The sequence below is a fragment of the Triturus cristatus genome, chromosome 4_1, assembly GCF_964204655.1.
Source record: "Triturus cristatus chromosome 4_1, aTriCri1.1, whole genome shotgun sequence".
In the NCBI taxonomy this organism is placed as follows: Eukaryota; Metazoa; Chordata; class Amphibia; order Caudata; family Salamandridae; genus Triturus; species Triturus cristatus.
Genome location: NC_140585.1, coordinates 1,172,434,455 through 1,172,447,777, shown reverse-complemented (window position 1 = coordinate 1,172,447,777; position 13,323 = coordinate 1,172,434,455). Strand labels below are relative to the sequence as shown.

General features: G+C 41.5%; 1 protein-coding gene across 1 annotated transcript in view; it reads left to right on the top strand.

Annotated features, from left to right (window-relative positions):
• The window catches only part of LOC146856283 (dehydrogenase/reductase SDR family member 4-like), a 715,264-nt gene that overhangs the window by 563,800 nt on the left and 138,141 nt on the right, over nt 1-13,323 (top strand). The window contains exon 8 of the mRNA XM_085654380.1: nt 6,128-6,262. Coding sequence (XP_085510506.1) covers nt 6,128-6,262 — 135 coding nt within the window. The remainder of the gene's footprint in view (nt 1-6,127; nt 6,263-13,323) is intronic.

Below are 13,323 nucleotides of genomic sequence, written 5' to 3'. Positions count from 1 at the left end.
GCCAAAAGGTAAGGGAACTGAGAAAGAAAACAACAGCAAATGTGAGGAACGGAATAATAATGAACAAACTGTGGCGAGTGGGAAGGACTCAATACAACATGAAAAGTTGCCAGGCACCTTCCTATGGAAAGTGAACTGCTTATGAAGTTCTGCTACCACTCATGATCTGGAAGTTCCCCCCCGTCTTGACCTTCACCAATGATGATCCTCAAGCCCCAACCACCATAGACAGCCTTCCTTGCTTTCTAATATAGATTGTATTGTGACCATTTCTAGAGGTGAATACCCACGCCCATGTAACTCCCTTATTCTCGACAATACATCGTTAATTCAAGAAGTTTATAAAGCTTCTTATTAAAGCCCTGGCTATGGTTACCATCCAGGGAGCTGTATGCATTCAAATCTTCCACGTGGGCATGGATCCATTTCTCAAAATAGATAGTACCCATTAGTACCATAGCTTCTCCTTTGTCTGCAATCATGATTGATTTTGTTTTAAATACTGATCAACTTATTCAGACATCTTCCCTTATTTGGAGATAAATGTTCTTGCTTCTTTAATATATACCTAATATTCACTTTTTTGATAAATATTTCTAAGAGATCCAATACCTTATTTGGCATTGGTACTTAAAAGGATGATTTTTATCTAAATTTTAATTTTTTGTATTCACAGGTTTTTACATCCAAATTCTGTTCTGAAATAGTCACAAAATAGAGCTTTGAACGTAATTTTCTCATCTATTTCATATATTGAGGAATTTTTGGATGGCACCAAAGAAGTACCTTTCTCCAAATCCCTCTCATCCAGTGGTGTTAATTACATTGTGAGATATTAAACACAAGGTCTGCTTTTAGTCTTGGTTTTTTAATTGCCTTCTTTATCCCTTATCTGGTGGTCTTATAATCTAAGTCTCAAGTCTAAAACAGTTGAAGCTGCTGGAGCCATTCTGTTAAAATTTTGTGTATCTGTCATTGCTGAATAATTTTCTTCTTCAGATACAGTGTCTTCCATTATACCTTGTATGGAGTCACTTCTCTCAATAGTTGCCAATTTTTGTTCTAATAGGACCTTATGAGGCTTGTAATTTATTTGTGTTTGTTGTGTTGCACTTCTAGGTCCTTCCTCACAATTTGTCTAGATTTAGAATAACGTCAATACTGATTTAATGTTACTAGAACCTCTCTGTACCCTTATTCTTTAATTTTCCTGCCGGATATATACAATGTCTAATTTGCATTCATTAGTAGCTCTTTTGAATTTCTTGATTTTTCCCAATTTCTTGTATTATCATCCACTAGAAAGTCCTGCCATTGTTTTTTTTATGTTTCTTTGGATTTCAATTCCCCTCTCAATCGCTTCCCAAATGTGAACCAAAAAGCTGAGGGTAGAGGCTATTTGAGGCCGCACTCAACAAATGAATGATGTGTCAAGATGTCAGATAGTGCACGAAACCAAGGAGCACTCCCCTCTATGCTCCTCAAGATAGGAACCAGTCCAACAACAATATTCAATGCAAAAAGGTTCAGCACTATAAAATATGATGTACATATGTCATATTAAAGTTCAAAAAACAGCACACAAGGAGACAGCTAGATCTGAGCTGTGTGTTTCTTGAAGTAGTATCTCTTTATTTTTATTTAAAGGATTTCTCTGTAATGTTCCATGAACAAATGATCATAGCCAAAGCGTTTTGTCTCCCAAATGTTTACCAACTCCTCTGTAGTCAGAATTATTAGATCAAGGGAACATTTATTTAAGGTTCCGTTTCACTCTTCATTGAGCAATTTTTGAACACTACATAGTGTGGGTCTCTTTATTCGTAACTCACATGGTATCCTTGCTACTTTGTGATTTTTGGCAAATATAACATATAGACATCTATTAAGTTCTCTCCTCATTCGTGTCTCGAATTGTCTTTGTTTCTGTTCCATGTTTATCAGTGGCTCTTTAACTGATTCTGTCAATGTCTCATTCAACAATGATAAGACCGTTTTTCAGTACAAGCAAGGGTCTCAGCCTTCTTTTCTGTCATCTACCCAATGTGTGTGAAGGGCTTCTATTTTGCTCTAAGCCATCTAGCGTGCCAGAGAAGATATTTTGTGGCATATTTACAATAAACTGGCTGAGCGCTGTGTTACTCCAAAACTGAGAACACCGCGCTCTGTCAGTTTCAAAATGGAGGGATGCACCTTATTTACAAAAATACGGCGCACCCCTGCATTTCCCCTAGCACTGGTGGTAAATAAGCTGCCTTGCACCACCGCTGGCACCCTAGCAACATTTTGCTAGAGTGTCTGCACTGCAGGGGTGATTGTTTATGAGCAGGAAGTGACACCTTCCTGCACATAAACAATCTTAACAGGGGATTTGTTCTCTGTTTGTGTGCTGCAGAATTCAGCACACATAGACTGAAATATATGACGAGAAAGAAAACATTTCTCCTTGTATCGCCTGTGAAAGACCAGGTATTTCCTGGTCTTAATAGTGGCGCTGCCCCCATACCTTGTAAGTATGGGGCAGCATCAAAAAGCAATGGTTGTTGAGGTGGAACACTCACTGCATCACCCATTGCTCACCCCTTTCACAGTAAGTGCTGCATGAATAGTTGCATTATTTACAAGGTGGTGTTAAGCCACATTAGGTGGCTTGATGCTGCCTTGTAAATAAGGCAAAGGACTTAGCGCTACTGGAATGTCAAAAACTAACTCCCTGAGGAAACAAACTTTACCACACAATGCCATTTCTACTCAACTTATTACATCGACTTGCAGTAGATGGCGCTCTAACATAAGGAATAGTATAGTATAGTATTCCAACACCTTCCCTACTGTTCCGTAGGCTGGAGTTGGAATAGTAAATTATACATTCCTAATGTTATGGCGCCATCTACTGAAAGTTGATGTAATGACTTGCTTAGTAATGGCATTGCGTGGTAACAACGCTTTTGTTGTAACAAACGCGTTGTGAAGGCACGCGATGTAATGACTCGAGTAGTAACGAGTCATATTCACTCCTTGTAAATATGCCCCTTCGTCCCTTATCATTGTGCAGTGAGCTACAATATGGGTTAATGAGTTACAGAGACTTATTGTGGACATTTAATAGACATATCTTATAACAGAATCATTGTTACAGCCGTTTTTTATGTATTACCTTGAGAAATTGTACTCACATTTATGTTCCAAGGACCCTTTCAATGGTTCTCTAACATGCACATCTCAATTGGGACTTTGGAAGCACAAACCAAGGGTGTGTTCACAAAGAGACAAGGTAGTTTAATGTGTATATGACTTCATTTATGGTTTGCATTAGTTTCAAGAATTTCTCTTCAAGAAGCACAACAATTTGAAATGCATGGGGAATATACTCCTTTTCTTTATTAAAAGTATGTATTTGGAATAACTAACTAAGAACTATTATGGATTCATTTGAAATAGAAACCTCATAATTTTATTAAAGAACCTATTAGTCTGTAACGTTCGGATATTCACGAGGGCAAGCCAAAAGATTAGAAAGTACAAAGCAAAAAAGAATATTGTTAAGTCATTCTGCATGGGATTGTAATAGGGTTTTGGCGCCAATAGTTCACACTTGTTGCAGTTGGAAGAGTGCCACATTCCAGAAGATTGAACCAATGCACAAAGAAGAGTAACAAAACATTTGCAATGAACATATGTAAGAATTTCAAAGCTCACTGCTCTGAAGGAGACAGTAAGTGCAGCTGGCATCTTATACAGGATGTTCTCTGAATATGCCAATTTTAGAAGTTTTTTGCCAATTTACATATGCTTGTGAGAGAAATAAAAGAGTAGTACATGTGCAGTAATTTACATACTCCAAAATGCCTTTGTGACGAGGCACCAATGACTCTCAAGGGAACTCATGCACGTATTTAGTGGCCATCATGAAGATCTTGCACAGATATAGACCCCTTGGACTTGCATTGGATGCATCTGTGGTAGAATTGGCTATTTGTATTTCTGCTCAACATTTTAACAACCCTAGATTTCATTGTTTTTATATAATAAAAATAGAGGTTAATTTGAGGTTGGCCAATGCAGGACATTGTCATTAACTGATGGATGTCCAGCGCCACCAACCTCATAGTTTCCATGCCCCATTTGAATGTGGGAAACCAGTGGATTTCCCATGGCAGAGTAGCATCCACTGACTACCATGGGAGAGAACATCACTGGTAGCACATTGGCCGTGCTAGCCGTGGATGACCCAGGCAAAAAAAGACACCAATGCCACCAATGCACATTAAAAAATGTAATTGCACGTCATGTGGTTTCCTTTTTGTATTTAAAAAAACAAATCCCCCCTTTGGGGTTGAATTTTGAAAAACCAGGCTGATTGACCTTACAGTGTAGCTCTCTTTTGCAATGTTTTGCTGCCATAGTGTCAGTAGCACTTTCGGTGAAATGAAAAGTACCAATCCAGCAGGGATATCAAGCTGTATCAGGCAGTTCTTTGGGCAAGCACAGATCCACCATGGGCCTCCCTGACTGACATGTAGAGCATTGGTTATTCACTACAAATGCCACGTCCTCATTAAAAAATCATGGAGGCTGGTTGCAGTATGGATTTTACCCCAGCAGGACGACGGAGTAAAATACTCAGTCACCCTGATGGAGTAAACGCACTCAGAAACTTGAGATGTCTGCAGACCCTGATGGCATCTTTTACATTAGCAGGAACCTCTGTTACTGTGGTTCCAATCAGTGCATTGAAAGAGTGGCGTGCAGCTCAGTCAGCATGATGGTGCTATATGGCACACTTTAAATATCTTTTATTTATTTTCAAAAACAAAATCTCAAAACATTATTTTTTTCTTTAATTTTTAAAATAAAAAAAAAGGCAATGGCCCCTTGCCATGGAATATTTTCTCTGATGTAGTGGGGGTCAATAAAATGGTTTATTTTCACTTACCGCCGCGTTATGGATGGGAGTGTGTGAAAATTAAAATTGCCCATTTGTTCACCCTCTCTAAATAGGGAGGGGTGACAAATGGCCAAATCTCCAATAGCCCGTATTCCATAGAACTAACGGAGGAGTATGTCAGCATACTAAAGATCTGCCTGACTCTAAATGAGGTGGGCTGAACTTCAGTTTTGTGGTGAGGGTGCTCCATCACCTTTATGATGAATCACCCTCTCCACCAAACTCTAAATCAGGCCCATATTGCAGACTGCGCATTCTACTTTAATGTTTGTGTGTACTGAGTCATATGTAAGGCTTTCATATTTCCATATTTAATGTTTTACACATAAACACAGAGATAAACAAATGTGATCTATTTCGGCATTCATTTTTAAAAATGGAAAAATACAGAAAGTTGATTTTTCTTTTCGGTCTCCATTCTGACAAATAGGACTGCCACAACAAGGTTTGTGCAGACTGACAGCATGCTGAAGGTAAAAGAAGGGATAAGATTGCCTTAAACAGCTTTAACTCTGCACCTTTCTGTCTTTTTGACCTACAAAGATTAGTGAATTGTTGTATTATGTGTGTCTGATTACAGTACTAAGACCCGACAGATATCAATTGTGAGTTTACATTTAAGTTAACAAAAGTGCAAACATACCATTCACACTTATATTTTCTCACACAACACAGAATAAATATAGATCAAAACGAAACAGGTGACCCAAAAGATAAATAAGCATAACTACAACTGAAATGTTAAAGAAATAAAACTGTTAGTCCTAGCCATAACATAATTAAGTTGCCCATTGTGGGTGCAGAACTATATGAGGCTACAGGTTACCAATGGTCAAAATCAGAACCCACCACTTGTAGTGTCCAATAAAAACGGGTTGATCAGGGTCCAGGGAAAAGCCCTCACTTTTATAGTCAAACATTCATTTGTATTTACAATTAGATTACATTTTTCTTCTAATGTGCCAATGGATAAGCTATATCGCTTGCAACATTTTGCAATCACCACCCATCCTGTTCGGGTTTCTTTATTTATAGGCATTTAATTGTTTGAGATGTTGCGCATGAGCTACTTTGGACTAGAGTCACTTTTCTGGATCAGTGGAAGTGTTCTGTTAATGTGTTGATCTCTTCCAGTCTGAATCAGTCTTTTTGTTTCTCTCTTTCTTCTCCATAACCTAGATGTTTGGTCCCTATTGTGTGAGCAAGACCGCACTCCTCGGCCTCACCAAAGCACTGACACCTGACCTGCTAGCGATGAATATTCGAGTGAATTGCGTTGTTCCCGGACTCTTCAAGACAGACTTCAGTGGTGTCGTGAGTATCTCATACAGGTTTGGCAGATATAATTGGAACCTTAGAGATCCTACCTTACGGTATCTGGTTCATGTGTTATACATATGGATAATGCATAATGCACAGAGCCACAAATGTATGGCTTTTTTACCAGAGCTTTCATCAATGAAATCTTTTTTGTAAATTATGTTTTGGTATTCAGACAAACAATATATCATTGGCTATGATCAACTTTCACATTGTCAGCTGACAGTGGCAGTTATGTAACTTGATGACGTGTGTGTGTGGGTGTGTGTGTGTATGTGTTTGTGTATATATATATATATATATCCCAGAGCCCCTCCAGCATGCTGAAAGGAAGAGGCCGCACAAGGAATCCAGGTAAGGGCTTTATTGGACAGCAGAAAGAGCGTGATGCATTTCGGCCGTGTGGCCTTCCTCAGACGCCGCTGCTCACCAAGTACATAGCCACGCCTTCTCTTTTGAATGGTACTGCAGACTCCCATTGGTGGGAGCACCCTCCATCCCCAGTCATGTGATCGCCCACCAAGTGCAGCGCTGTAGAAACTGCAACTCCCACGATGCATTGTTTTCGGGCAGGTGTTGCGTGGGGAAACAAAATTGGAACCAATGTGGCTGGTGTACTGCAGGGCAAGGCGTGGTGAACCCGGTTGAAGTAAGTCCTGAAGCCTCACCTGGGTCCCCGCATACGTTTCAACCCAGCAAATGGAAGTCAGTCCGGCTGTAAGTTGACTGTAATAAGTCAATTAACTACGTGAAGTCACGAGCTGCCAACTGGCAGCAAACCATACTGAACAACCACTGCGAGGTGTGCTGGTGTCGATATATATATATATATATATATCGACATATATATATATATATATATATATATGTGTGACAACCGGAAAGAGGAACGAGGATGACTGCAGAGGTAACCCAGGGCCGGCAGCTGGGCGGTTTCGCGACTGCCAGCGCAGGATCTGTGTTTCTCAGGCAAGAAATGCCTTGCCCAGAAGTCCGGTGCCTCCTGGTGACTGGGCACTGCGGATGGCCTATGCCGATGCGGTGGGGATAAGTTTGGCGAAATGAACTTTTGTTCACCAGTCTCCCTCAGTCCCTAATTTGTGCCCAGTTTGAACTGAAATTCTTCATGCTGTTTCATCAATTTGGACATTAACCCCTTGTATGCTTCTGACGGAACCACTCCGTCATGAGCCACGGGCGCCGTGTGCTCATGACGGAGTGGTTCCGTCATGCTGCGGCCGTTGGCGGCCGCTCCGCCCACGCGGCGCTGTTTCCCCACCTGTGCGGGCGACCAGCGCAAGTGGGTGGAGTCATGACGGAACCACGCCGTCATGAGCACAGCTCGCCCGTGACTCATGACGGCATGGTTCCCTCATGAGCACAGTGGCGCCGTCAAACCCCCAAACCCCCCCAGCGCTGCGGCGGAATTCGCGCCGCAGCCAAGGGGTTAAGACTTTATAGTCCCTTCCATTAAACAAACTTTTGGCATGAATTTGAATCCTAAAACCCGGTTTAATTTACAAGTTTTCTAAGCTCTGCGTCATGTTTCTCTGTTGTTTCATTTTGCCGACATGTTGCATTTTGGGATATGCAGTTTGGTTGAGGTCAAAGCACGCGCTGGGAAGCTGATTTACCAAGTAATGTTCACACTATGTGCCTCATTGCATTCCCGGGAAAGCTGCTGCCACATATCCTATCCCGATGCCTTGTGTTTAAAACTGTTTTGATCAGCGATCACAGGGACGGAGCTGATGTGAACTCTTGCTCTCAAAATACAGGTCAGAGGTGATTTGCTGACGGAGCGGTTTCCGGCATTTTATATATTAGCTTTATCGTATATTTTGCCAAGGGACTTTGGGACTTTGGAGGGGATATTTACAAGCATGATTAGAAAAACATATCAGTGCTCTTCGAGTTACTAGGACATGCTTCATCCAAGGGTGGATGATACATATATTTTCTTTGCACTCATATTTCAGGAGATTTGCGCACTATGCCGTTAGTTGTACTCATTTATTTATTGCATTTGCACAGTAAATACATGTTGTGATAAGCAGGACTAACCAGCTAAGCCTTTATAATTTACATTCTATCTTCTATATCTACCCAGATTTTATGGAGGGGGAGGGCTATATATATTCACTAATGTATGGTGCCATTTAGATTGACAAAGCCTGCTGCGCAGGCGAAACTAGATGCCGTATCCTAACTGCCTGGAGTCCGTGTCTCCTTCAATGGTTAATTCTGTGGGAGTTGGTTGTTTGTGTTCATACATGTATATATATATTACCTACTGGCAGTCGCCAGTAGGTAGTTATAGTTAGGACCTATTTTCCATAGGAAATCCGCAACATTCTATTTGGAATAACGTTGGCGTCGATTGATGAATTTTCGCGAAAGTTTCCAAACTTTTGTCCAGCTCCGGTCCGCTCCTATCCTGTATTTCATGGTGGTTCGTCATGCAGGGGCCGAAAAAAAAGGGGGGTCTCAAAACGTGTCTTCCCCATGCATTTTCCCATAGGACCTGTTGACGCAGCTACAGCCCGAAGTGCTGAACGGAATGACACCAAATTTGGCAAAGAGGTAGTCCTCAGTTCAGACTTGTGCCTTTTGCTTAAATGGTGTAAATCCGTTCAGTAGTTCCTGAGAAAATCAAAAGTAAAATCACATATATATCTGGGCAGAGGCTAACCACACATCTCATCGTGAGATCTGATTGGCTGTCAGCACTTCATCGAAGAAGTGTTGGCAGCCATCTTAGGACCAATATACATGATAGCAACATTGGGTACGGACTCATCTGGAATGCGCATTCAAGAGAATTAACACCGATTCGCCGGATATTATGTGTGTAGTTATGTCCAAGAGGGAAAACCAGGTATTGTCCATCGTAAACATATACTCTCGCCCCGTGAGGTACGGCCAGGAGTCCCCCACTCTTAGTAGTTTGGATGCTCTTTTGACCTCCACTATTAACACCGATACTCTGGTAATTGGTGGGGACTTTAACTGTCACTACGAACCCTTAAATGGGCTGATCTCCCCTGTATCTCAGGATGAGGACCAAGAGTGGGCTATACCACCCTCCAACTCTTATCCTACGAAGGCCTGGACGCCATTGATTCTCCAACTTACCCAATTGACATTTACTTACTCACTAAGGGCATGTAATGGTAGGTTCCCTGCAGATAATCCAGGCAATCCTACATTTGAAAGAAACGATCAAGCGTCCATCATTGATTATATTATGCTTAGCATGGGACTATGGCCAAGTATTCTGGACTTTCGAGTTCATAAACGTAGCGAAAGTGACCATAACCCCACTATTGTCACCTTAGAGGGTTTTATAAACAATCACTCTCCTCCTATAGTTCCACTTAGTGCTGTTCCCTTGACTACATCTGATGGCTCCCGAAGAGTCAGGTGGGAGAAGTTTGTCCTATCCGATAGAAATCTCGGTGCAATGTATTCTGAGATCTATCCTCTTTTGGAAAAATTAATGGGAGTCCCAATTTTATCAGAGGGCCATTTAGATTTTGAGCTGATAGGAGCCACACATATAGAACTATGTGCCAGCCTTGAGACCCACTTTAGTCGGGCAATTAAGAGAAATTTACCACCCACAAGGGAGATCCCTACTTGGTTTAACAAATCGTGTAGGGAAGCAAAGCTGTCGCTTCTGTCAACGCTTAAAAATGGAACCAAGCCAAAAATAAAGGAAGCCAGGGCCCACTTTAAGAAAATCATTCACGAAGCCAAAAAAGAGTGGGAAATTAGCAGATGGGAGGAAATCTCCCATGCACTAAAAAACAGGGACCAAAGATCATTCTGGAATTTAATTAAAACTGGAATGTCACGCCCAACACAGGCGCTTCAACCCAATCTTGGGCAAGAAATCTGGCGTACTTACTTTGAAGAATTATACGCAACTCAGCCCTCACCATTGTCCACCTCCCTCACCCACACTAGCTTGTACCTACCTCCAATTCAGGCTTTGACCCCGATGTGCACCCTCAGCGAGGTTAGAGTTGCTCTCACTAAAATCCAACCGAATAAAGCTCCAGGCTTAGATAGGATCCCAGGTGATCTTTTCAAAAGTGAGCCCGACATCTGGGTTCCTTACCTATTTGGTCTCTTTAATGCAATCCTAGCAGGAATGCCGTTGCCATCCACTTGGGTCGGCGCCGAGATCATACCAATACACAAAAAGGGCTCGCCACTTGATCCGGCAAATTATAGGCCAATTAGCCTAATAGATGTCGCCCAGAAGATTTTTGCCCGCATTCTCTTAGGGAGACTACAAACCTGGATGGAGGAAACCAACATCTTGACCCCCCTCCAGGTGGGATTTAGAGCTAGGATGTCAACTGTGGACCAATTGTTTAGGCTGCAAATGATCCACTGGAAAAGTATAATCTTAGAAGGGGGCAGCCTTTACCTCACGTTTGTTGATTTAAAGTCTGCTTTCGACATGGTGGACCGCAGCCAACTCTGGGAGCTATTAAAGGGGATGGGCGTACCTCTTTACCTCTGTGATCTATTAGAACGCCTCCACAAGGATACCTTTGCTAGAGTCAGGTTTGGACTCCATGGAGATCGTACAGATCCTTTCAGGGTCGAAAAGGGAGTCAGACAGGGCTGCGTTCTAGCTCCAACACTTTTCGCCCTCTTCCTGAATGGACTGGTTGAAGATATTTTGGCCTTGAGTGACATAGATTCCCCTAAGTTGGCAGGCAGGAAAATTCCCGTACTTATGTGCGCGGATGATACTCTGCTCCTGTCAAGATCACCTATGGGTATGGTTAGAGTTCTGGATGGCTTTGCCACCTTTTGTAGGAAAAGGAACTTAATTATCAACGTGAACAAGACTAAATACATGGTGTTTCACGCAGATACCATCAACCGTCCTATACCGAAACTGGATGGACTGCCCTTAGATCGGGTGAACACTTTTGACTATCTTGGCCTGACCCTCAATAATAAAATGACCTGGGTCGACCAGATCTCAAAAGTAAATCTAAAACTCGTCCAGATATCAGGGGGGATCCTAAAGATGCTCAAAATAGCCACCTAAAACTAATCAGTCCATTGGTAGAGATTTACAAAAGCCAGGCAAGGGGGATGGCAGCTTATGGTGCGGAACTATGGGGCCACAACCCATCTTTGATTTTAACTAAGTCAGAAAACAAATTTTTAAGACAGCTATTTGCACTCCCGGTGAGCACCCCTATACAGCCGCTTAGGATGGACCTGGGTATACAACCAATTGCGGACATGGTCGCCTCAAGACCAGTAATGTACTGGCGACGACTATGGAGCACTCCTGAACTCGCCATCTTTCAGGAAGAATTGAAATCCATCCTATTGTTACCAAGGGTAGGTGCTATCCCTTGGTTAGCCCATGTTAGGAAATCACTCAGAGATATAGGGAGAGAAGACCTCTGGCTTTCACCTGAGGACACTTGTCCCTCTTTGCCAAAAAAATCATTGGCAAAAACACTGCAGGAATTTAAGCTAACCCAGATCATCCGATCAGTCAATATTCCAAATTTGACCTCGGCTTTTCTCGAGGCCAAAATTACCTATAGCTTCGAGTCTGCAATCGACTTGATCCAACCTGTATTGGCTAAAACATTATACCTACAATTCAGGCATGGGTCTCTCCCCCTTTTTTCGAGAACAAATAAATGGGCTGGCTCACCCAGGCAATCTTGTCCTGGGTGTGGTGCTACTGATGAAACTGAGGTACATGTTGTAATCTTCTGTTCGGCATATAAAATATCCCGTAGGAAATGGATAATTCAACTTGCTAAGAATATAGGGGTTACGAACCATAGAGATCTCTTCAGGTTGTTGAAATATGATCCTTCCCCCCTATACGTCACTGTGATAGCTAAATTTCTCTTTTCTATGTGGCTAACCAGAAGACAACTACTACCTCACTAAGTCAATTACATTGGCACCAATCTTTGCTATTAATTTGTTTTAATTTGTGAATCGTTGTATTGTATTGTTCCCATGAATCATGTTTTAAATTTGTAAATATTATACCATGATATTTTATGACTTTTATGGCTTGTAGCCGAAATAAAGTTTTTCTGACTGACTGACTGACATGATAGCACCTCATTAAAAAGCATTGCAGTTAATAGAAGGTTTTAAGACTTTAGTTACATTATAAATCATTTGTTGATGGTACCATACTCATTTTAGGAATTGTGGTGTGTTCTAAGGTGATTTTACCATGTGAAAAAGCCTTCTGCTGTGATATCATGAATCATGTTTGAGAGAAAACTATTTTCTCATGCTTTTCCAGAGGTTTGGAAGGTGATCTATAAGCTAAACTGAGAGCATATTTTCTGTATATTCACATGATCACATGATCTTTCTCAGTCATGTGAGAATGAAGTCTGACATTCTCAGTAAAACATGTACATCCAACAAGGGCAGAGACTGTCAGTTGATTCCTTTGTGTTCTACTGCAGCTTCCGAGAGTGTTCTAAAGAACAACTAGAGCGCTAACAGTCCTACTTATGACAAACGTATGGCACACCTGAAGCCATCTTGGTTGGAATAAAGTGGTAACTCTTAAAACATTTAATTTAAAAAGGAACAAAATGAGGGGGTTCATTTTGCCATAGAAAGTATGATTAGTGCTGCAGAAAGAAAAATTAGTGCACATTTTGAGTGACTTCTCAAATCCTCTTCTATTTCATTAAAAGATTCTGACATGCAGACTGAAACATGCACTTTCAATACCAGCAGCAGACTTCCCTGGTGAGCAGTAGCTTTACTACAGTGATCTAATGAGCAACTAGAGTGATAACATTCTGAATTTATGGCAAACGTGTGACACATCTGAATGCCTTCTTGATGGAATCAAAGTAAAAACCTGAAAGCATTTCCTACTGAGGAGACTGCAGTAAATGAGGAAATTAGGAAACTTCATAACAAATAAATCTCCCAAGATGGCCACCAGAGACAAAAGAGCCCAAATGCAGCACAAATATCACCCAGATGTAGCCCACATGTAGCCCAATGACAGAAGTGTGCAA